Here is a 25,893-nt window from a genome sequence, read left to right on the forward strand (position 1 = left end):
AGAGGAAAGCTGCCTCAAGGTCTGATACTGAAACAGTCTGTTTTGGAACAGCACTCTTACTTTAAGGCAAAAACCCATGCCACTGAAACTGCACAAGACATTGTACAACTTTCTTATAAATTAATGATTTTATTTTCTAAATCAGATCTCATGTGATGATTTAATAACTACAAGACGCTCTGTCAACTGATCTATTCACTGACCATACTGCTTACCTATCTGTAGGTTTGGGGAAGAATGAGAATTTGAAATATTCTTGTTTGTGAAGCTCTCTTTTAGGGAGAAGAGGTAAACAAAAACAAAAAACCTCATGTCCCACCCAAATCAGTTCTTCCAAACCTTAATATGCTGTACGGTTATGTTTTGGTTTTTTTAAGCAGAAACATTTTCTCACCTTAGGAAGTTCACCTTCCTTCTCTTCAACAGGCAGAGAATTACAGCTTGCACAGGAATCAGAGTCTGATATGTCCAATGCACTGTCATCTTTTCCTGATCCATTGCATTCATCACCACCATCCCCAGGATCACTGTCCTTCTCCCAGTCAATGAATTGTGGTTCACCTTATATTTTTTAAAATTAAAGACATTTTTCTTAATAAGTCTGTGTGTTATTTATAACTATGAATTCAACAATGACAGTAAACATGCTGTTAAATTATCTCTCATTCAAAAATGTAAGTGATGTTATTTTATATACATTCAACCGATATTTTTCTTACTCTTTCCATAACACACAAAACAACTTTGATAGCATCTTCCTTAAAAAGCTCAATTCTAATATACTTTGCAGAGCTAAATAGTACAGTTATAAAATTAAATAGCAGGTAAATGCTAACTTTTGTGGAGGCAAATCTCAAGATGACAAACTGACTATTTCCATATGCAATCTGATTGGTTAACAACTCTTATTGTCCCTGAAAAAGGTAGGGGTTTTTAATTATTAGGATTTATCTAGTTACATTTTCCAAAAGCCCTAGCTCACGTTTGGCTGAGTAAATCAAACAACAGAGGGTAAGAGAAGTAAAAGATAAGAGAGAAAAATTAAGTCTTCTTCAGAGATCTGAAACAAAAATAGAGTTGATAAACCAAAGCTACATGAAGGTTATTCCAAAAGAAAAAAAGGTACAGACTGAAGCAACAAGATGATGGGTACATCTACACTGCAGCAGGCAGTGCGCTTCTAGCACAGGTAGAAAGACACGCTAGCTCTCCTTGAGTTAGCACACTAAAAATGGAAGTATAGTGTGCGGTAGCACAAGTGGCAACTCAGGCTAGCCACCTGGGCATGTGCCCAGGGGATTCAGGTCAGTTTGTACTCAGGGGGCTAGCCAAAGCCATCACCCATGCTATCCCCAGCTACAATGCTATTTTTAAGCTCTGAGCTACTGGGCTAACACCTATCTGTCTGCAGCTGGGAACATGCTTCCCAGTTCAGGTAGCGTAGACAGAAGAGACAGGTTAACACCAGGCCCAATCACGCCTCCAACTCACCCCTTCTTTCTTCCAATTTCCCCTGAAAATAGGCCTCTTCTCTCCACTTATGGAACCCAGCTCTGTCTCAAAGAAACTCAGTCCCTATCCTTTAGTTGTACATTGGATATTTAGGCCCTTATCCTGCAAAAAAGATAATCTTTAAAGATACATGGAATCTAATTTACTTTAATGGGACTGCATCAGACATAAGGGTCTACTCATGTTGATCCCATTTCAAGATCTTTTCAAGTCAGAGGGGCTCTGTATTGTTGCAGCAGTCTTCCCTTCCCCGTGCAGTAAACTGCAGGATCAGGATCTAATAGCTTGTCTACATTACAAGTGCTAGAGCACCATAGCTGCAGTTACGCCACTATAGTATAGACACTTGCTACAGCAGTGGAAGGAGTTTTTCTGTCGCTGCAGTTAAACCACCCCTCTGAGAGGCAGTAGCTAGATCAATTGAAGAATTCTTCAGTTCCCCGAGTGGTCTACACCGGGGATTAGCTGGGCTTAACTACGACGCTCAGGGTTTGAATATTTCACACCCATGAGTGACATAGCTTAATCAACCTATGTTTTAGGTGTAGATCAGGCCTGAGATTGTAAACTCCTGAGGGGAAGGATCTTGTCTTGCTTGCAAAACATATAAGCACACTTTTAGCTCCATTCTGACTACACTTGCTTGAATGGAGAGAGAGCAGACACACCGTTGTTTGTGAAGTAAGTCCATGTGAGGTTTTAAATCTAGGGGGGAGGTCTAAAGGAAGCATGGTTAGAACAAATAAGGAGTTGTGGAATTGGTCAAAGCTGAAAACGATATGAATATACTTTCTTGTATGTGTGAGGAAGCAGGCTGAGGTAGCAGCACTTGTTGGATCATATTAAAGAAGTTCTGTATTAAAATCACAAATGAGTTTGATTCCCCATAGTTTAAATTCCAGGGTATTACTAATTAAGAGGTCTCTTGGTTTTTGGTACTGTTTCTCTCCCTGTGTGTGAAACCTGCAAGGTGCTAATTGTGTTAGTACATTCTAAGACAGAGTCTGTTCTCAAAGCAATTCACACAGAGAGAGACTCAAAGCAATACTCTCTAACAACAGAAACAGCACCCAGAGACTCCCTGCCCTTTTGTTGTATTAACAATTGTGATTAAAATAGAGATAGAGGATGTATGTGGATGGATGCTTGGTGTGTATAATAACTGAATGATCAGGGAGGTGCCAGCCTAAGAATCCAGTGTCCATTGGCTGAAGAAGGAGTCAAGTGGAAATAACCACAGGACCCCCGGAGGGCAGACTGGAATCCACCCAACAGCCTCAAGAATGGGAGAACCAAAGAACAAGATAACATCTAGCAGCACGGAGCAGTCAGGAATGTGCTATCTGCTGATTGATTCAGCAACAGCATGATGAAGCAATTCCCATAGACTGACATAGGAAGAAATTCCTATAACAATGGACTCTAGAAAGTGAGAACTTTGGGGTCCGATTCTGCAAACCAACTTCCAGGAGTATCAGATGAGCATCTGACAAGGCCCTGCTCCCTCCTCATGTCCAGGCCACCTGGCCAATGGCTTGGCATGAGCAACTCTAAGGCTGGTAACTATGATAACAACCTTGCAGAACCTGCGTGTGTGTGTGTTTGTATGAAGGAATGTGTGAATAAATATGAGATTGAATGGAATGTTATAGCTATAACTAACTGCTTACTATGATTCTTTCTGTATCCACAATAAATGTGGTATTTTGCCTTTTCCCCTTTAATAAGATCCTGCTGGTTTTTATTTTATTGGTATAACACACTCTGTTCATGCTGATGTCTGGAGACATGGTAGTTAGAAAGGAACATTGAGAACCAAAGAAAATTACTACAAAATTGCATACTAATGGTACCTGACCCCAGTCAGAGTAAAGGTAGTTCACAGAACTGGTAAGTGAACTGAGAGAGGGCAATTCTTCTAGTGGTTTTGAGCACACAAGATAATTCCCCCGCCCTCCCCAAACCATGCAGGAAATAAAAGACGAGGTCACTCACCTTGTTCAGCCACTGTGGTTCTTTGAGATGTGTCCCCCCCACCATGGGCGCTCCACCTGAGGTGGGCATGCTTCTCTGAAGCCTTTGATTGGGGATTTTTCCACTAGCAGAGTCAGTTTATCCCCCGCATGTGCTCTTACAACCTCCTGCCATGCTCCAAGCACATATAGCGCTGCACAGGTGAACTTCGCACAGTTCCTTCTCTATCTGCGTGTTCAACAAGAACAGTCCAAAGCAGAGGGGAAGGAGGGCAGGTGATGGAGCACTCGTAGAGACACACATCTCAACGAACCACAATTACTGCACAAGCCGAGCGTAGCCTTTTCTTCTTCTTCTTCTTCGAGTAGCGTCCCTTTGGTGACTCCCAAGCAGTATCAAGGCCAAGACTGAAGACAGTACAGTAGAACCAAGTGCCGCATCAGATCTAACAGCATAGACCAAGGCACTTTGTTTAGAAAAGGTATGCACTGAAGCCCAAGGAGCAGCTCTGCATATCTCAGAAACTGGAATGTTTTTGAGTAACGCTGTGAAAGTTGCTTGTGATCTGATAGAGAGAGCTATAATCCTTTGGGGATGCAAAGCACCATCTGCATCACACAAGCAGTAATATACCCAGCAATCCATTTCAAGAGACTGTGGTCCCTTTGATTATTCTGCAATGGACACAGAGTCTAGGTGATTTCCGAAATTGATTGGTCCTATCCAGATAAAAGGCCAATGCCAAATGTACATCTAACATATAAACGGAAGTCTCCCTCTGAGATTTATGTGGTTTAGGAAAAAATACCAGTAGGTGAATAGACTGATTAAGATAGAAATCCAACAGCACCTTAGGTAAGAACTTTGGGTGCAACTGTAGGAAGACCTTGTCCTTGAAAAATATTGTAAATGGGGTGAGGTCTGACATCCAACTTCTTCAACCTTGTGGGCTGACATGATAGTTACTAGAAAGGCCATCTTCATAGATAAGTGAAGCAAGGAGCAGGTCACCATAGGTTCAAATGGAAGTCCCATAAAGCTATCTAAATACCAGGTTGAGATCCCAAGTCAGAGTAAGATCCTTAACCTGGAGCTAGATTCCCCAGACCCTTAATAAATCTTAAGGGCATGGGATGTGCAAAAACAGAAAACTCCACTAGTGGGGAATGAAAAAAAACTGATATCGCAGTGAGGTTAACTTTAATAGAGCTAATTGATTTTAAAAAAAATCAGGTTTAAGTCCAGTAATTAATCCAAGATAGCTGAGAGCAGAAAAGATTCAGGCAGAAGCCAGTGACTAACATCAGTGGTTGAATCTCTTCCATTTCTGAAGGTAAATAATTCGAGTTGACTTCCTTCTACTGTTTAGTAATACTTGTACTCCTGTCGAACAGGTAGATTCTAATCCCAAGAACCATCTAGGACCCATGCTTGAATAAGGACCCCCCCTAGTTTCAGGTGAAGCACATGGCCCAGGCCCTGGGAGAGATGAGAGGCTGTCAGAAGTCTGAGCACCAGTTGGAGACACAGGTGAAGCAGGTAAGGATATAAAGTTTGCCTCAGCAAGGTCAGTACTAGAAGGATAAACCTAGCTTTGTCCTGTCGGATCTTGTTTATCACTCTTAGAATTAGTGGTGTTGGAGGGAATGCATAGAACAGGCCCTTTGTCAAAGGAAGGAGACAAGCATCTCCCAAAGAGAGGCGACCTACGCCGCCTCCTGAGCGGGATAAAGGGCACTTCCCGTTGTTGGATGTGGTGTATAGGTCCACCTGTGGAATTCCCGACCTCTAGAATACCCCAGGAAGGATTTGGGAGTCAAACTCACATTCATAGTCCTAGAAGAAGCACCTGCTGAGAATATCAGCAGTGACATTCTGAACTCCAGGAAGACAAAATAGCTGAGATTTGAATCTGATGGGCTATATACACAATGGGCTTTATAGCTTCAATGCACAGATCCAGGCACATTTCATTAATGGGTAATGCAACTTGGATGGGTGTCACCAGCTGCAAAATGTCCTGGAGGTTGTGATGTGACTGTTTACCTCTTGAGGAGGTAACCTGGAGTGTGTCCACCATCCTCTTCACAAGGACCTGGAATTGATGAAAACTGTCAGCTATTCATGGTGGTGGAGGCATGACTCTCTCATCCAGAGACAAAGATGATATACAGATTTAAGGGGTAGCCTCTTTGTCCACCCTAGCTTCCTGTTCCTGAAAAGGTCTTCTTGTGTTGGGGCTTTGGTGGAGCAGACAGTTTCCAGATGCAGTGGAGTTGGAGGTCAGGCAAATTGCTGCTGATACGCTGCCAAAGGATACCAGTAAGGCCACAGGGGAGGCCCATGCGAGAGAGGGGGTAGTACTCAGGACTGATCTCTACACCCCTGACATGGGCAAGAGTCTTTGTTAAAGTATGGGTTCCTCTAATGATGTGTAAGGGAACCCTACACTGATAAGGAGGAGACAGACTGAGGAGGATGAAGGAGTTCTCCAATGTCCTCCAATGGGGTGACTCCCAGGAGAAAAGGTTGGACAATTCTGTGGTACCAGGAAGCAGTGGTAATCCAGAGACTGAGGTCATGGTACGAGAGTCATTTGGTACCCATAAGCAGTGGCTTGTCTAACACTGACGGAATTCCTGTGGCACCAAGTGGGTTGGTACTGACAAAGCAGTTGACTTGGGAGATACCATTGGTTTGTAGCATGTAGGTGCCGGGGCAGGTGGTGTGTGCTTCGATTTTGTTGGTACCGATAGAGTCAAGTGGGAGGGCACCATTGGTAAGTCTGAAATAGATGGGCAGTAGTACCAGGGCTCTGCCAGCACCATCTTTCCCCAAAGTGCTCCATGATCTTCCTGCTCCGCCGGTACTGGAGGGAGGGTCGTTCGCTTCCACGGCACCATGTCAAGAGGTCAAGGCCTCAGACACTGTAGACTTCACAGGAGATCAGGACTTCTTGGTAGCTGGCTCCTTCTGGTGGGAGACCAAGCTCCTCCTCTTTGGAGCCTTATCTTAGTCCTGTGAGATCTTCTCAGGCACTGGAAGAGGCACTGGATCTGTTTGGAGACAGATGTACAGGGAGGGAGGGAGAGAGTCTCCTGACCTGACTTGAAAGTGAGTTGAGGGGAGTGATCCCAGCAGCAGCTTCAGTTTAGTCTCCTGATTCTTTGGAGCTCCAGATTTTAAGAGCCACACAAAAAGTTACCCATTTGGGAGATGTAGGACTCTCCCAGGCAATGGATACACTAGAGTGGCTGTTGCTGATTGGGATAGTCTCCTGCCAGGAGAGGCAGCATTTGAAAGCTGGTAAGTCCAGCCAGGCCAAATAAAGTCCCCAGGAAAAATGGGGAGGAAAAACTGGGGAAAGAGGAAAAACTGAAACCTCTTACAACTAATTCTATACTACCAATAAACAAAAACCACAAAACACACTGAGGCACACATGAGACAGACACATTAGCGCTCCATCTCAGGTTGAGGGGTAGAGAAGGAACTGAGGGCAGTTCACATGTGCAACCCTACATACCCTTGGAGTGCAGCACGAGGTTGTATATAGCACGTGTGTGGGCCAAACAGACATTGCTAAAGGAAAATCTCTAATCAGGGCTCGAGAGGTGCTTGCTCACCTGAAGCAAAGCACCCATGGGGGACACTACTCAAAGAAGAAGAAGAAATCAGTTTGTTCTAGTCACATCGATCCTTGACTGAATTTGCTAACTGTTCAGTGCCTGGGCATATAGAATATTACAAAATAAAGTGATTTTGTATGTCTTAGAAGCCACCAGGTTGGCAACTACTATTCAGTAGGGAAGGGGTTCTCATGTTTTGATTTTTTTTGCTGAAACGCCCTTTTAAAATATTTCAAGCTGTGATGACAATCCCCAAAAAGTGACAAGCTCCCCGCAATACCATGCCACCCTTACTTCTGTGCTGCAGTTGGCAAGGGTGCTGCCTTCAGAGCTGGGCATCCAGCCAGCAGCAGCTATTGTGACCTCCCCCCACAACACACACACACACACGTCTTGTGACCCACTTTTGGGTTGGGGCCCCCAGTTTGAGAAACACTGCTGTAGGGGATAGTTGCCCCAAGCACAGAGTATTATTTTGAGGAGGAAAAAGTGATATAAGCAAGAAATAAAATGTCAACTATTTAGAAATCTGGTTGCTGTTTATTAATTATTTAGAGAAAAGTCAAAGGTTCAGAAGCTTTTTCGAATTAGAAAAAATGTACAGTTCAAAATTATTTCTCTCTCTCACACACACATGCTAAAAATCAAATTAAAAAACACTCTCCACCCTCGCAATCCACTACACCCTGGTGGTTTATATTCAAGGAAGAGAAACCCCATGTTCATTAAAAGTATTAATTTTGTTCCACCATTGGCAAGGTTAGATTTGTACCACACATTTCATTTTTCACTATATATATTTACTGTAATTACCTGATATTTTAAAGCAGTATATTACCAAAGGAAATGATTAGATGTTTATTTCTTTACCTTTGGTTCTCCACCCATAGACAGTTAATGTAGATCAGAGAAGAATATGCAAGAGTGGCACATGGGTTCATTCAGATTAATTCTGCTCTGGTTGTTAATATTTAGGTGAAGAGTTACAAATTTGTGCACAAAGCATAGCTTTTTTTCTTCTTTAATTACAGTTTTGTCTCTCTTTAGACACTGGGGGCAGAGAACAATTAACCCAACAGAAAACTTATTAAGTCAGGGAGAAAACCTTTCATTGGACCAGAAACTCAAAGAACCATGGTGTACTATATATGAACGGTGTACACCAGGTGAGCAATAAAAATTGATAAAAATATCAGATGTAGAGAATTGCAGGAATACTCTATATGGAAATCTAGGCTTGATTTACCAGATAGGCACAGGAAGTGCCATTTACCACCAGCTGTATCTGCAGGAGGGTAATGGTTGTGTGGGGACTGAAGGCCTGGGGGTTCACAACTCCACAAACAGCATGGACAAAGGAGTTAGTGTACCATCCTATAAAGAGTAGGTCATCCTATTTCAATATATTATAAATCATTTTTATTTGTATTGGACAACTATTATCCCTCACCATTCCACCCTTCATACTTTAGTATATAGTTCACTTTTGCTAAAGCTGTTTAGGGCCCATTCTGGCTCCCACAGAAGTTAGAGGGAGTTTTTCCACCAACTTTAATTAGAGCAGGATCAGAGCTGTAACATTTTGCAATAACTTCAAATGATTTTCCCATAAAATATTTAAAATCCAGCAAACACAGGATTTCTTTCCAAAAAGCACTTGCAAACATTTGAACTCACCTTCACTACTCCTGTCCTCTGACAATAAGTTATTCTTGCTGTAAGATTTCTGTGCTTTGGAATGATGACTCTTTTGGTTATACAACCTTGAAATCAATATTTTATTCTCATCATCTGACAAGTCGCTACCACTAGAGCTCCATACTATGTCCGCAAACTCCTCTGGGTTCTCAACAGTAGAAACTCCTATCAGAGAGTATGAGACAGTGTTAGTATATAACAATATGAAATCAATAGGAGTTTCTAAACTAGTGAATTTAAAATTAAACTTGCATTCTTTTTGAGCTGAAATAAATCATAAATCCTGTCCCCACAATATCAGGTGCAACTATTTGAGTATCCACACTTAATACTAAAATATTACAGCATTACCACTTACACTTTTAAAATATAAAGCATTATCTATCTTCATTACAACTCTGTGAGGCCAGTATTAGCATCTCCATTTCCAGAAAGAGAATGTGGGGCAGAGGGGTCACATGACTTGGCCAAGGCCACAGAGCAAGTCAGTAGCAGAGCCAGGACTAGAAATCTTGACACAGTTCCCTGCTCATTCCTCTGGATCACATTGTCACCTCCAGGCTCCATCTCTGCAGAGACACTTCAAATACAGTATTTGAAGTCTCAAAGTAAAATCAGTTTTTGGATTTTTTTTTTTTTTAGTATATGTGTGGTAATTTACACAAAAACTAATAATGTGTCATCATTAATCATAACAACAAAAGTTAAGATGCAGAATTGTAGAGCCTTTCACTGTCATAGCAAAATTAGAAAAGGCAATTAAACTGCTCAGGAGTAACTAAGAACAACAGTTCATTCAGAGACAACTGGTGAAACCAACATGTTTTCAGAGATAAAGTAAAGACAACTGATGGGTATTCCAAAATACCTTTTACCCATTATTATTAATGCATATAAAGGAAGAGGATTACAGCTTAGTAGCACAATGAATTTCAGTTTACAGGCAGGCACAAGGCAAATGAGATCTCTTACTTCCTTCCACTTTGAAGTCTGATTTCTCATTCTGAAAAATCCAATTGTTGGGTATCTGTACTGGAGGAAAAAAACAAAATCACCTTCTCCCACCCGCAACACAGATTCCTTTCAAAAATCTGGAAAAGCATAATTTTGAACTCCAAGATAGAATGTAGAAGAGATGCCCATTATCTTACTTATTTTTAACTCAGGGAATCCAACGGAGGCAGCAGAGCCTCTGGAGCAGATAGAGAGACAAAGGCAAGACTGGAGGCAAGGGGGTAGCATGTAGAAGAGATGCCCATTATCTTACTTATTTTTAACTCAGGGAATCCAACGGAGGCAGCAGAGCCTCTGGAGCAGATAGAGAGACAAAGGCAAGACTGGAGGCAAGGGGGTAGAAGTGACACACCTGAAGAGAGCCTGCAAAATCTGTGGGGGTTTCAAACTCCTGTGAAGAAAAGTGGAAAGAGTCTGCAGCAGTAGCTTCCCTACCTTGCATCTATAAGGAAGAGGGGACTTTGATTGGCAATGGAGGCTAGGAGGTTAGGGAACCACTATCCCAGCGCATTTTGTACATGAATGGAGTGCTATCACTGGCTAACTGATCAAACTCCTTCTCATGGAATTATAATTTAAATTCTCCTGAAGTTTCACCTAGATAAAGCATTATTCTTCACTTTTTAATTGTAAACCAATATGTAACTCTTCTAAGAGTGCATAGTAACGCTGACATGTTCTACCAGAGGTAGCTGCATTTCATCAATGGCTGATTGCATTCCTAAATTAAGTCTAGGGCTTTTTTGGAATAAGGTGTATTGCCATATTTTTTATTTATATATATATATAGTGTGTGTGTGTGTGTGTGTGTGTATATACACACACACACACACACACACAAATTAGAACTTATTTTACATCATATCTAGGCTCTTTTTGAACTGTAAAGTCAAATCATCCCTTAAAAATTTACTGTTATGGCTGCATCTATTTTTGTAATTCCTATCACGATAGTAGTTGCTCCATGCTGCTATCCTGGGTGTCCTCACACAAAGGGAAAAGGATATGAAAGCAGCAATGCTGCTGCTGTCAATCCAGCTGATAGGGTCCATTTTCTTTTCCCCCCAGCTCCACCTTTAGTCTCCTTATTTATCTGTCTCCAAGTGGAGTACACAACTGCCTCTCCTTCCTTCTAAACACTTTAAGCGTTGTTTTTTTTTAAACCGTGAAAAAACTTTAAAAATACTATCCCTGGCAGGATATGAAGTATACAATATATGAAGCATTAGTAGAGCTCCTTTCGCACATACAAAAGCAGTGGCCGAGGTTCCCGCCTCCCTTCAGGATCTTTATCTGGAGATCAGGGGAGAGGGAGACCAGGAATGCAGGTGCAAGTGGGATAGGATCAGTTCTATTTCTTCGAGAGATCACCCTCTGTATGCATAGACTATGCCAGTAGGTGGAAGCAGCTGATGTCACAGATAAGAACTCAGAAAACTTCTATGGACAATGCAAACTGATAGATGCTTCTACAGTGTTAATGTGAAATAGTGATAGTACCTAGTGTGCCTTCAGCAGAGGTAAGCAGTGGCCCAAGATGCTTATCAGCTCTAGACTTCTTTTCAGAAGATTCTGATGTCTACATGACAAAAAAATATAGATATATATATTTTATATACGCACACCAAATGATTAAAGGAACAAGGTAATAGAATAGTTGTATGTTACAGTGACTATTATTTATTCACATTAACATGGCAGTTCACTTTCAAGTCAGTGAGCTTTATATTCTATTAAAAGCATTATATATTAAGCAGTCCTACTGATTCTGAGTAATTCCCTCACACTCTTCCCAAGGAACAACAACTTCAGAACTGCATAATCTCTGCTCTGGGTCAGGAAAATATCCACTCTCCCTGCCCAAAGCACTGACATTACATTTTACCAGGGGTGGGGGGTAGAGATAAGCAACAATTTCACTCTAATTCCAACGTGGGAGGGCAGGCTGAAAGTTGGAAAATATGATCCTTAACATATTCAAAGGGGCAGGGAAAGAAACATGCAGTTGTATTGACTCTGCTCTTATAAAAATCTCACAAACCAAGCACGAATGGGCCTGGCCAGTACTTGGATAAGAGACTACAGGGAAAAAACCAAATGCAAGAAGATGCAGAGTTGGAGATTCAGTAGATAGCATTCCTTCAATCTCAGCCAGAATTGAACAAACATCCCAGTAGAGTGACCAGACAGCAAGTGTGAAAAATTGGGATGGGGGTGGGGAGGGGGTAATAGGAGCCTATTTAAGAAAAAAGACCCAAAAATCGGACTGCCCCTATAAAACCAGGACATCTGGTCACTCTACATCCCAGAGAGGTAATAGAGGTAAAGGTACTGCAAATGCCATTTTGAATGAGACATAAAACTGAACTATCAACTGAAATACGCCGTGAACTGTTGTTGAGTGTTGCTGTGAACTTTTAAAGAGCTACTGTATTGCATCCCAGGAACGGAAGAAATTATTTTTTGATACTATAAATATAGTTTGGAAATGTTTGAGCTCTTTCCAGATGAAAGGTACTGACCAGGATAAGTGTAAGATACCATCATGTGCAGAGAGAATTACACTTTGGAATGAAAACCAATTCTGTGCAGTCTTGTTTTCCAGTTCTGCTTACCTTGTCAACTCAACAATATGCTGTTGACACAACTTTTGAGTGGTGTTCCAAGAGGAGGAGGACAACTGACAATATAAGCAAACATGGGGAGAAGAGATGGAACACATGAAATTTCAACTGATGGAAATTTTGGGAGAGGAGTTTGTTGTATGTTTGCTATAAACAGTAGGTTTGTTATTTTTGGATTGTGCATAAAAAGCGAATTTGGGGGGGAAGCCTTATGATCATCAGTTTGCATCTCTAGCCTACACCACAGGTTAACCAGGATTTTACCTCAAGCATGGAAGTGCTCTGAAATCCATCGCCACACTTAAGCCATGCGCTGGAAATGGAAGAAGTAGCCACTGCTGTCCCAACATTTGCTTTTCTCAACGCTAGAGGTGTCTCATCCGGAAAAGACATACATTCAGCATCCCAAGCTCGTTTCCTCTACAAAGAAAATTGTAAACCCATTAAACTATTGAGCGTTCATATTTAATTTTATTTTAAGTACAATAAAGTCTAGTTAATCTGGATCTTGATTATCAAATATCAAGAATACTTATCAAAGAACTGTATACTTGGTTTGAATACTTAACAAAGAATTGTAATTTCTGCTTTTCAATAAATTGGAGGGGGTTCAGAAAAGAGCCAGGAGAATGATTAAAGGATTAGAAAATATGCCTTAAGTGTGATAGACTCAAGGAGCTCAATCTCTTTAGTGTAACAAAGAAAACGTTAAGGGGTAACTCTATCAGTTTGTAAGTAATTACATAGGGAACAAATATTTAATAATGGGCTTTACAGTCTACCAGACAAAGGTATATCAAGATCCAATGGATGGAATTTGAAGCTAGACAAAGCGGAAGGGCGCTGTGGGCGCTGGGAAGGGGGGCGGGGCTTCAGGTACTGGGGAGGCGGGCACGGGTTCTTGGGAGGCAAGTCACGGCCCAGAAGGGAGCTGAGGGTGCTGGGCCAGGGGGTTGCTGGAGCTGGCTCCCTACCCTGCTCCTGGTAAGCGGCAACAGCAGCTCCCTACTCCACGTGCTGCCTCCGCTCTTCCCCAACCCCTGGTTCTGCAGCTCCCATTGGAGCTAGGGGAGCTGAGGGAGCGGAGCCCCCCACTCAAGGTAAGCACTGCCCCACACCCCAAGCCCTTACCTCCCCCCACGCCCAAACTCCTGCTGCTGAGGGGCAAGGGGGCCTCCGAGACTGCCCCAGCAGCAGCCGGCGCACCTGGCCCAGGGGCTGCCTGAGCTGCTCAGAGGGCTCCTGGGCCAGCCACACAGGGCTGTTGCAGAAGTCACAGAAACCATGACTTCCGTGACCTCTATGACAAACACAGAGCCTTAACTATAATCAAATCTCATGCTTTATCTGGTCACCTGCAGGAGGCAGAAAGGATTTTTTTTTCACCCAATGCACAACTGTCCAGACGTAACTAGGTTGCTTTGTTTGTCTCCCTCTCCTCCCCACCCTCCTCTGAAGCACCAGAGATTGTCCACAGCTGGAGAGAGGACACCAGAAGGTGTGGGCCAGTACTCTGAAGTTGTACAGAGAATTGTCAGCAGTTAATCCACTCCCATGAGAACTTCAGGAACTATGTTGATGGAAGAAGCCCTCCTGTTGACACAGCGCTATCTGCGCCGGGGTATAACTGCATTGCTCAGTGATGTGGATTTTTTACACCCCTGAGCAACGTAGTTATACGGATGTAAGTTTACAGTGTAGACCTGGCGTAACTAAAGTATTTAGTCTTAATATCGAGATATCTGGGGAAAATGTAATGGCTTGAGATATACAGGAGCTCAGACTAGATGATCTAACAGTCCTTGCTGACCTTAAACCCTATGAAACTATGAGTTTGGAACAATTACAGTTTTAGATTGTACATAGGATATCCAGATCACTGTTTTATAAACAAAATTTGATTAAATTATTTGAAATGTTAAGTGCCAAAATCTTCTCTCTCCCTTCCCCCATCCTTAAATGGGAATAGTCCTATTCAAATAAAAGTCCTTCCCAAATTCATAGCAGCAATGTCTGTATTAAGGACCAAATACTTTATAAAATCTAGATACAATCCACAACTACTTTGTAAGGTCTGAGGCCCTTTTCTGCAGTAAGCAGCAGCAGCAGCCATAAGCTAAGAAGCAGAGAGTCACATCCTCACATTCCATCTAAATTGCACCAAAACAATGTATTATCAGTCTGTTAAGAAGGCGCTCCCATCCTGATAGTACCCACCCATCACCAGATAAGGAAACAGATCTTAAGATGTTTAAAGAAAACTTTGTTTGATTGTATTCTGTCGGGCAAGAAACCACTTATCAACAGTTGTGATTATGAAATCTATACTCCTATTGTTTTGCCTTTATGATCCCTACTTCTCTATTTTTTTATCTGTATGGTCTCTGTGATTCTTTCATTGTTTCTGTCTGTTGCATAACTAATTTTGCAAGATTTAATTCAACTAAGGTGCTGAGGAATGATGAGTTAAAGAACAGTGCTGTAATGGGCTAGGACTGGTGAAAAATACAGCCTTGTAATATTTTAGTTTAAAATGATTGGTTAAGGTATAGCTAAGAAGGATACAAGATTTAACTACATAAATGGGTCCAAAAGGAAGTTCTTTGAAACCTAACTCCAGGACACAGCCCAAGATCAGAATCGCCAGACCTCAACACCCTGGCAATCATACTGTGCAGAAGCTGGTGCCCTAGACGATCTAATCTTGACTGGCCACCAAGAAAAGTTTGCCTGCCTTATTGGGAGTGGTGAGCACTGTATGCATAGTGAGCGTATTCTGTTTTGGTAACTGTTAATAAATAGAGGTTATGGATATTGCTGTGTAAGATTCTTTCACTGGTAAAAAGGACCTGCAAACCCGCAGAAGATTACACCCTGAGCCCTAAGAACTGGGTAAGGGCAGGTGCCTTTTGCCTCCACTCGGCAGGTAAGGGCAGGTGCTTTATCGCCTCCACTCGGCTTTCCCATCGTGTAGCACTCAGTAGTTTCTCTGTCAGAAAGGATGTTCCCAGATGTTGCTTCAAAATTTGCCATCAATGAGTTGATGCAGAGAAAAATACACAGATGCTTTGAATTACATTAAAAAATTCTGCAGCCTTACTAGAAGCTGATGCTGCGTCACTGACCACTAAGTTCAATGAATGAGAAGTGCCTGGGACAAAAAAAGCTTGAGGGTTTAACTCTCAGATCCGTGTCTGCACTCCTCTGTTCTTTCCTCTCATGTTGGCACCATTATCGTAGCCCTGACCTCTCATGTCAGCTATTGCAATTCCCGTATCTTCCAGCTTTTTAAGAAGCACATTTGTTATACCAGCTCCTGTAATATCATCAATGTCAATAAATTCTAGAAAATGCTCTGTCACCATTGCAGGGACATTTTCACTAGGTTCTGGTGTTGTTACAAAACGCACCATTAAAGTCATTTGTTCCGTATGGCTGATGTTAGGTGTGCAGTCCAGAATAACAGAGTAATATCTTGCTGACTTCAGATCTGCCACAATCTTCTGTTTGACTTTTGTTGCCAGTAACTGTATGATCTCATTTTGAATTGTTTTTTCCAAGGTAGTGATGTGTGTACATTTCTTGGGTGTGTACTTTCTTGCACATTGTAGGGAGAGTGGTCACTTTGGATGAACTATTACCAGCAGGAGAGTGAGTCTGTGTGTGTATGGGGATGGGGGGTGAGAGAACCTGGATTTGTGCTGGAAATGGCCCACCTTGATTTTCATACACATTGTAAGGAGAGTGGTCACTTTGGATAAGCTATTACCAGCAGGAGAGTGAGTTGGGGGGGGGGGGGCGGAGGGCGTGAAAACCTGGATTTGTGCTGGAAATGGCCCAACTTGATTATCATACACATTGTAAGGAGAGTGATCACTTTAGATAAGCTATTACCAGCAGGAGAGTGGGGTGGGAGGAGGTATTGTTTCATGGTCTCTGTGTATATAATGTCTTCTGCAGTTTCCACAGTATGCATCCGATGAAGTGAGCTGTAGCTCACGAAAGCTTATGCTCAAATAAATTGGTTAGTCTCTAAGGTGCCACAAGTACTCCTTTTCTTATTTCTTGGGTGGTGACTCTTCTTAGATGCTACTCGAGTACAGCATCAAACTCAGCCATCAGCTCCACAATTTTAAGGAAGTTTCCATTGTTTGGCACATACAGCTGATCTGAAGCACCACTCAGTGCTAGGTTTTGGGTAGCAAGCATTCTCACAATGGCAACGAGCCTTTTCAGAACATTTTTCCAGTAAAGAGACTCTGATGCAATCTGCTCTTGAAGCTGATCATCTATGGTGGCCTTTAACCTTTGTCTCACCTCAAGCTCTTTCCACCTGTGGAATGCTCTCTGGTGATTTGCTGCCTTCTCACGGCATGCCAGATTTCTAGCCAAATTTTTCCAGTCCTTTGTTCCTGTCAAACCCAATGTGGCTGGAATATTAGGCTGGAAGAGTTTGCAAGAAAAACAGTATGCAACATTCTGGGTTTTTGAGTACATAAGCCATGGCCTCTCCACTTTGTCACCATTGGGGATTTCATGCCAGTAATGTGTTGGATGGAAACTTCTATTCTCATTGTCTTTGGGGAACATGAAGTTTTTGCTGTGGCCCATGCAGTACAAGCAAGTGGGTCCACAGTCCTGGATCATCTAGACTTAAGGAACTAAACTCAGCAACAGCTGTTTCTTGTGCCTCCACCACATTCTTCTCTGATCTACACTTTTCTTCAGGAATGCGTATGGTTACATCCATTTGAGATGGAGATATGGATGCTGCAGTAACTACCAGGTCACCTGCACTCTGACTAACTGGAAGATCAGGCATCTCGTCACCACTCACATCCTCACTGGGGCCGGAAGACTCACCGTGAACATTTGTGTCTATGTATCTCAGGAGAGCTCCTTCCTGCTTAGAAAGCAAAGGAAGCTTTTCTATCTTTCTTTTTCTGAATGCTGCTCCCGAGGGGCATTTTCTTCTTTCACTCATGAATGATGAATGCTGTTCTGTGACAGCTATAGTGGCTCTCAACACTCATTTGAAAAGGACAAATAAGCAGGCTGGTAGCAGGGCCTGAGTGAGGGAAGATATCAGCGTCTTAAGGGCCTAACTGGCTCCTACTACTTCAGTTGACTGCCTGTTCTCCTCAAGTGGGTTCAGGGAAGCAGCAGGAAACAGGAAGCTCCCTGAGAAGCTGGCGTTAATCATTCCAGGCTCCTGGGGGTGTTAGAAAGGTACATAAGAGACTCCTCCTCTTTTCTCTCTCTGCAGCTCCTGCTGCTTTCTGTTACTCCCTCTCACCTTTTCTTCTGCTTGCCTGCCTGTTATGTCTCTTGTGCCCTCCTTCTTCCAGCAGAGCACTCCACCATCTCTGTGCATCTAGAGCAGAGAGAATACATATGCACCAGCAGCAGACACAATTTTCTACACTTTGGGTTCTAGTGGCCCCCGCCCCCCCACCCAAGCCTGGCACCTGAGGCAGCTGCCTCAGTTCGCCTCATGGTAAGGCCAGCCCTGAGCAGAGGTGACTTTCACTCTGTTGAGCCTGATACTGTAGACACCAGAGCTGAACCCATGATGGTGTAATACAGCATTACTAAATTCACTTTAAAATGTAAGGGTACATTACCAACCTTCTACTTCATTGACACCAGAACTGGAAACAACATCCAAGTAGAAATCACACCAGTGCCAATACAGAAAAAATATACTCTTTTTAGGCCTACTCAATATTACCCTATTAATACATCCAAGAATTGCATTAGCTCTCTTGGCCACAACCAAAGAGAGAGCCTGGAAATGTGAAGAAATATATTAAAATTTCAGGAGAGACACCTATAACTGGAGAGTTCTTTTGCAAGGCTTTAGCTTCTTGATTTATGATATTCTGTCCTGTAAGAATTAACCTTTTATTGGAATCTACAGGAAAAAAAAAGAAAAGAAAATCCAGTCGGGTGGTTAGTGAGCACTGCAGTTTTCCAGACCCAAACATGGGAACAGTTAGCTTCCACACAAAGGGCTAGGGAAATGTTACAAGTCTTACCTATTATAATGGGGGAAAAGTATTAACATGATATCAGAGGGGTAGCCGTATTAGTCTGTATCCACAAAAACGAGGAGTCCGGTGGCACCTTAAAGACTAAGGGATTTATTTGGGCATAAGCATAAAAAAAAACAACACTTCTTCAGATGCATGGAGTGAAAATTACAGATACAGGCATAAAAATATATTTGTACATGAAGAGAAGGGAGTTTACCTTACAAGTCCACGTGGGCTTTGACCCCTTCCCTGCCCAGAGCAGTGGGGCTTGAGCTTTGGCTCCCCCACCCGGGACACTGGGAATCAGGTGGACTCAGGCTTTGGTCCCGCCTCCTGGGGTCGTGTAGTAATTTTTGTTATCAGAAGAGGGTCACAGTGCAATGAAATTTGAGAACCCACGATATAGTAGAACCATCATTTTCAGGCTAAATGCTGTTACACTTTGGCTATGTCAACAACATTAGTAGCATATTGGGATAGCTGGTCAGTTTTTTTTAAATGGCTTGCCAATTCTGCAAACACTTCCGCATGTGCTTAACTTTAGGCCTACACATAGACACTATTTGGAGATGAAATTAAAGTTAAACATGTGCATGTTCGCACAAGGTGTCTGTTTCTGATAATGCCATGCTCAGAATTCAGGGGGCCATGGCTCCAACCTCTCTTGTAAGACCACTCTACAAGTTATCAGAGATTAAACACTAAACATGGGCACGCAAATGCCTAAGAGATGCCCACAGCAGCCAGGATTCTTCACTTTTGTCCACCATCCCTCTCTAAAGACAAATATGCTGCAGTCCCCACAGCAGCTAACGTAGTAATAATAGGCAAAGAGTCCTGTGGCACCTTATAGACTAACAGACGTATTGAAGCATGAGCTTTCATGGGTGAATACCCACTTCATTGGATGCATCGTCATATTCACCCACGAAAGCTCATGCTCCAATAGGTCTGTTAGTCCATAAGGTGCCACAGGACTCTTTGCCGTTTTACAGATCCAGACTAACATGGCTACTCCTCTGAAGCTCGACATAGTAATAATAAACAGCTCTTGCCTATTGCTTTTCTTCTGTAGATCTCAAAGCGCTTTACAAAGGACATCAGAATCTTTATCCCCAGGTTACAAATGGGAAAACTGACAGGAGCCCATGCCCTGTGTGTAAGAAGTTAAAATAGCAAACAATGCTTTATCTTCTCTTCCTCTGCAGGGGGGCCACACTGAGTTGCCCCTGCAATTTAGCTCCCCCGTATCTTTAACATTTGTATTTCACTAGCCTCTAAGGCCCTCTGCTCGGAGGCTCCCACGTGTACCTAGGGGCCCGCTGTAAAACAAACCAATAACGGTACCGAACGAGGCCCACTGTGCTAGGCGCTGTACAAACGGAAGCTAACATAGCCCTGGCACCAGACCACTGCGGGACTAACTCCAGTCCTCCCTCGTCCCCTTCCCGCAGGGCCCCAGCACGCAGGCCCCGCACAGCTCGCGCTCGCACACCGGCCGGTAATACCTTCCTACTGGGCATATCTTCCCCCGGGCCCTTACGCCGCAACAGCCGCTCCCTTCCCACGTGACAGGGAAACCTCGGAAGGAGGCGCGGGGAGCCCGAACTCCAATCCCCGGACTGGAGGCGGGGCCTGAGCCCTTTCTGCCACGCCCCCTCCTTTCCAGCTTGGCGCCACGACACAACGGCTTCTGATTGGATAGGCGTGCCGGGATGCGCGTGACGTAACCGAGGGACCGGAGAGCGGTCGTGCCTTCCCCGCCTTTACTGAGGTGGCCCGTGCGGCGTCGGGCGCGGGGTCCGCTCGCCTTGCCCAGGCGGGCCGATGGCGGAAGCCTCCGTTGCCTGCAGTGGGAAGAGGCTGGGAGCCGAAGGAGCTCGCTCCTCCCTCAAGGGAAGCCCGGGGGGCGCCAGCCACCGCCCCCGCTCCGCGGGCTCCAGGGGGAGCTGCGCGGGGGCGGCCCCGAACCTGGGCCACTCGCTTTTTTCCTTACAGGGTTAAATAATCAGTTGGGCATCTGGGGTTTGTAGCTCATGCTTCGCCCACGGCCAGTCCCCGTGCGGCCGGCAGAGCGGCTGGGGCGGTGAGCCAGGGAGCAGTCACAGGATCGCTTGGCTGGGCTGAGTTTTATGGGAGACCCGTTTTCCAAACCAGGTTTTTGTAAAAGGAAGTGATTCTGTGACTGTATGGCATGTGCCTGTGTTCACGCCCCACGCGCTGTTGTAACTTTTGTACACCGCATCTCTTGGGAGGGATCATTTAAAAGCTCATAACTTGCTGATCTATAATGTGGCGAAATGCATGTAGCAGTGTTATAGGTGAAGCTGTAAACATAAGCAGAGATCCTGATAAAAATATGTTTTTCAGAGATGTAGGGAGAATGGCTAAACCGGTTCCTCAGAATCCAAGGGCAAGCTGACACCTCAGCCAGGTTTAAAAAAGGCTGATGACTAATACCTCCTAAGTGGCTATCCTTTGCCAAGAAAGGAGGCTGGTCAAAAAATGTACATCTTAATAAAGAAACAGCATGGAGTTCTCTTCTACACAGACTCCCTGTTGCCTTGCTCCCGGTTGGCAATGCTTCTCAGAGGGAGCTAGGACTATAAAAATAAGGGACAGACTCCCCAGGAAACCCCTCTCTCTGCCCATTGATTCATTGTACCTGAAGAGACAACAAAAATAACCATTGGACTGGAAGAGGGGTCCTGATCGAAGAAGTTTGGTCAGTAACTAAAGCTGCTGAAAGCATGGGATGAGAAAACTTTGCTTTGAATTTAACATAGTTAAGTTACAGGTTTCAGAATAACAGCCACGTTAGTCTGTATTCACAAAAAGAAAAGGAGGACTTGTGGCACCTTAGAGACTAACCAATTTATTAGAGCATAAGCTTTCGTGAGCTACAGCTCACTTCATCGGATGCATACTGTGGAAAGTATAGAAGATCTTTTTGTGTACACAAAGCGTGAAAAATTGGGTGTTTACCACTACAAAAGGTTTTCTCTCCCCCCACCCCACTCTCCTGCTGGTAATAGCAGTGATCACTTTAGATAAGCTATTACCAGCAGGAGAGTGGGGTGGGGGGAGAGAAAACCTTTTGTAGTGGTAAACACCCAATTTTTCACGCTTTGTGTGTACAAAAAGATCTTCTATACTTTCCACAGTATGCATCCGATGAAGTGAGCTGTAGCTCACGAAAGCTTATGCTCAAATAAATTGGTTAGTCTCTAAGGTGCCACAAGTCCTCCTTTTCTTTTATAGTTAAGTTAGGCACCTGTTGTGTTTTATATTTATTTTTCTTGTAACCATTTCTCGTTTTATGCCTTACTACTTGTACTTACTTAAAATCTGAATCTTTGTAGTTAATAAATTTGTTTTATCTAATCCAGTGTGTTTAAATTAAAGTGTCTGGGAAACTCCGTGTGGGGTGGCAAGTTGTATTCATGTTATTCCTTTTAAAGGAATAACAGATGTATAACTTGTATTGTCCAGGAGAAGGCTAGGCACTACAGTAGCTGCTCATTAGTCTGGCTTGTACCCTAGTATGTCACAATTTTATTGAACTTTGATCAGATTTGTTGCAATTCATTTCCTTGTGCAGAAGCGTCCATGTAACATCACACCAACCATTGTCTGAACAAGAACTAATTTGTTGATAGTAGAAAGAATGGTCTGTCTCTTGGAATGATCCTACATTAGGTTAAGGCACGCTAATGGAATACTATGGGGGAATGCTACTACTAGAACTGTTTCTCCTGTAGAGACAGAGAACTTCAGTCTCTATAAAAGTATGTCTACAGGGCAACGGGGGAGCATGACTGCAGCACATGTAGACATATATTATTAAAGCTAGTTTATTTAAGAACAGCCATACTAGGTCAGATCAATGGTCTGTCCCGCCCAGCATCCTGCCTTCTGACAGCAGCCAAAGCCAGAAGCTTCAAAGGGAATGAACAGAACAAGGCAATTATCAAGTGATCCATCCCATGTTGTCCAGGTCCAGCATCTGGCAATCAGAAGCTTAGTGACACCCACCACATGGGATTGCTTCCCTGACCATCTTGGCTAATAGCCACTGATGGACCTATCTTCCATGAACCTTTTTTTTTTTAACCCCCTTACAGCTTTGGCCTTCACTACATTCCCCGGCAACAAATTCCACATTTGTTTGTTTTAAACCTGTGCTGTCTATTAATTTCATTGGGTGACTCCTCGTTCTTGGATTATGTGAAGGGGTAAATAACACTTCCTTATTCACTTTCTCCCACACTATTCATGATGTTATAGACCTCTATCTTCTCCCCCTTAATCATCTCTTTTCCAAGCTTTTTAATCTATCCTCCTATGGAAGCTGTTTCATAAGCTTAATCATTTTTGTTGCCTGTGTGTGTACATTTTCCATTTCTAATATCTTTTTTTTTTTTAATGGGGCGACCAGAACTGCACACAGTACTCAAGGTGTGGGCATCCCTGCATTTATATAGTGGCATTATGATATTTACTGTCTCATCTATCCCTTTCCTAGTAGTTCCTAACATTGTTAGCTTTTTTGACTGCCACTGCACAATGAGCAGATGTTTTCAGAAAAACATCCAGACTCCAAGATCTTTCTTGAGGGGTAACAGCTAATTTAGACCCCATCATTTTGTATTTATAGCTAGATTACTGGTACTGATAGCAGTGAAGCCACAACAGTACAGACTATAGAAGCAGGGACCCTGCATAATTACTTGGGTGGCTAGTCAGTGTTGGCACTGCTTCAGTCCAATTGCATTCCCCAGTTGCAGTGTAGACCTAGCCTAAGGCTCTGAATCCTGCCTCCTTCACAATCTCTAGTTTAATTAAAGTAAATATACCAGGACTAATGTTCCTATGGAGGAATGGAGAAGGAATGGTATATGTCTGGCAGCCTCACAGAGCTCTTTAGAAAGGTTTCTAACATCAGAACTTTTTTTTTTTGCAAGTGTACAAGGAAGCTTATTAAAAACATTCTTAAGTTCAGTTTGGAAGGCCATCATTAATGTGATTAGCCACAAAATTTTGTAGGAAAAAAGAACATGCTAAATTTGATTACATACATCTATCTATGCATACCCTGGCCTAGATGGCATTTCATGTCTGTTGTTTACCTGAATCAATAGCTTCATCATGACGTGTTGAAGATCAGAGATGAGACAAAATAAAGGGCACCTGCCACTGCACAATGGAAATTTTATACATTTTTCACATTTGTATTTGAACTGTGTGATTTTTAAGGGAAACACAAATTAAAATGTAAATTCCTGTTAGCAAAAAAGCCATATCTTTAGTGGTGTTCACAGGGAATAGCAATTAATTTTCCGTGATGCACGGAGTACGTGAATACTACTTTGTAATCCATATCTAAATAGTACAGACTTTTGAGGAAACTACTAATTACTTTATGCCCCCTTAACATTTTTTATATAAACTATTCAGACTGTGAATTGTTACTATGAACTGAACAAATTTGTATCTGATTCAAATGTAGTTTAGTGATTCAGTTTCCCATGCTTCTAAAGTTATAACTCTTAAATGTTTCCAAAATATAAGAACTGACACTTTTACCGCGTGCCAGACCTTTACTAAATGGAGTAAGTATTATAAATAATTTATATTGAAATTGTTAACTTGTGATTAATTTACAACAAAAATATATTTCATACAAGATATCATAAAATATTTTTGAATCACTTTTAAAGGACCTGCACATTTGGCAAAGGATTTTCTTGTCGGTTTTTGCCTTAGTAAAGATTGAAGGGTTGCAAAACTCCAAGTAATTTCCGTACCCAAGTCAAAAACAAATGATTAATACTATGGGACAAATTCTGAAGTCCTAGTGACAGTTTGATGTTTATGAATATTTCTTGCAGTGGATGTCCCTGAAGCAGTTCATTTGTGTTGAAGTCTTTATTCTGTTGTGTGCTTGCCCTGAGTACAGTTGTCAGAAATGTTTCCCTCTGCGGTACCCACTGGGGCAGTTCAAGCACCCTCTTTTGTGGCACACCACTGTGTGTAGATATAAAGGATGAAGCTGCCCCAATCCCCCACAGTTCCTGCTTACTGATGGTTGATCAAAAAAATCAGTTTGTCTTGCTTCAGCAAGCTCTCTATACACAACTAGATGCATAGTTACCTATTTGGGTAGCTTTTAATGCTAGTTAATAGGTAATTTTTTTGTTTTGTAAAAGTTAGTTTCTCAGTTCCCCAATGTTGGGGTTCAATTTGTTGGTACTGAGAAATGCCTTCGTCACTGTGTTTCAAGCCCTGTCTTTCATGCTGTAAACTGAGGCCTCCGAGTGACCCATGCACTAGTTGTTCAAAAGCGTCTGGGTGAGTTTCACATTACAGATCAATGCCAGATTTGTGACAACTTCAAGACAGGACCCAAAAAAGTCTATCTATACTGCAATTAAAAACCTGTGACTTGGGGCACATGGGCTCAGGCTAAACAGCCCCTTAATTGCATTGTATATATTCAGACTCCGGCTGGAGCCCAGGCTCTAGGACCCTGTGAGATGGAAGGCTCCCAGAGCTCAGCCCAATGTCTACACTGCAGTTAAATAACCCCGAGGTCTTACAGGACTAGACCGAGTCAGCTGGCATGGGCCAGCCACAGGTGTCTAATTGTAATGTAGACATACCCAGAATGGCCAGGCTGTTTCTTTTGATAGAGGCTGCTCTGAGATTACCTTCACAGCTTTCTCAGTCAGGAAGGGTGCCCAGCACTCTGGCTTCTGTGAGAAATGCCTGTCTGATGATGTCTGAGTCCCAGCACCATTGTTCCTCCCCAGCACCCAGGAAGAAACAAGGCTTACGACAACACTTCAGGGAGAGGCAGATCACTGGTCCCCAAGATGCTAAGCAAGAACACAAGGGTCTAGAAGTGTGCATGCAAAAAAAAATCAAAGCACTCCTCCATTCACTCATTGGCTAATATGGCACCATTGACTCCAGTGCCAGGGCAGGGAGAAGTCAAGTCTGCAAGCCCAAAGTGGTGCCTTCATCATCTGCAGCACTGTCTTCATCTCTCACACACTAGTGAAAATATTCCAGAGGCATATGCAGCAGCAAGGGACTTGAGTTAATTGGTGCCATTGTCTCCAGTGGTGCAGGAGATTGCTCCTACTGTAGTGGTGGAAAAACACGGCACCAGCCTCCAGTGCAGCACCCAATACCTTCTCAACTTCCCATGTCCCAGAGTTCTCACCGGTCAGTACCGTCCAGAGGGAAACCATCAGTGAATTGGTTTCTCTTAATGTTCTCCGGACTCTCGGCACCAGTCTCCAGCACTGACAGGGACGGCCCCTCTGTGATCAGGAGAAGGTGATTCTTCTTCTTCTGACTGGTTATTATGTCTCCCAGCCACAGAGCTTGTCCCTCCTAGAC

General features: G+C 43.1%; 1 protein-coding gene across 4 annotated transcripts in view; it reads right to left on the reverse strand.

The window, feature by feature from the left end:
• The window catches only part of SPIDR (scaffold protein involved in DNA repair), a 336,133-nt gene extending 316,043 nt beyond the window's left edge, over positions 1-20,090 (reverse strand). Inside the window, exons 1-7 of one of the 4 annotated variants that reach the window (XM_084620824.1) lie at positions 19,995-20,086; positions 17,748-17,825; positions 12,716-12,871; positions 11,328-11,406; positions 9,786-9,845; positions 8,793-8,978; positions 395-561 (exon numbers count right to left, since the gene is read on the reverse strand). In XM_084620824.1, the coding sequence (XP_084476950.1) occupies positions 395-561; positions 8,793-8,978; positions 9,786-9,845; positions 11,328-11,406; positions 12,716-12,871; positions 17,748-17,825; positions 19,995-20,009 (741 nt within the window). In that variant the 5' untranslated portion in view covers positions 20,010-20,086. Of the gene's footprint in view, positions 1-394; positions 562-8,792; positions 8,979-9,785; positions 9,846-11,327; positions 11,407-12,715; positions 12,872-17,747; positions 17,826-19,994 lie in introns of all 4 variants that reach the window. The other 3 variants (XM_084620825.1, XM_084620826.1, XM_084620827.1) reach the window with 3 other exon arrangements.
• Positions 20,091-25,893: the final 5,803 nt, after the last annotated feature.

This window comes from Lepidochelys olivacea (assembly GCF_965140295.1).
Source record: "Lepidochelys olivacea isolate rLepOli2 genome assembly, chromosome: 2".
Taxonomy (NCBI): domain Eukaryota; kingdom Metazoa; phylum Chordata; order Testudines; family Cheloniidae; genus Lepidochelys; species Lepidochelys olivacea.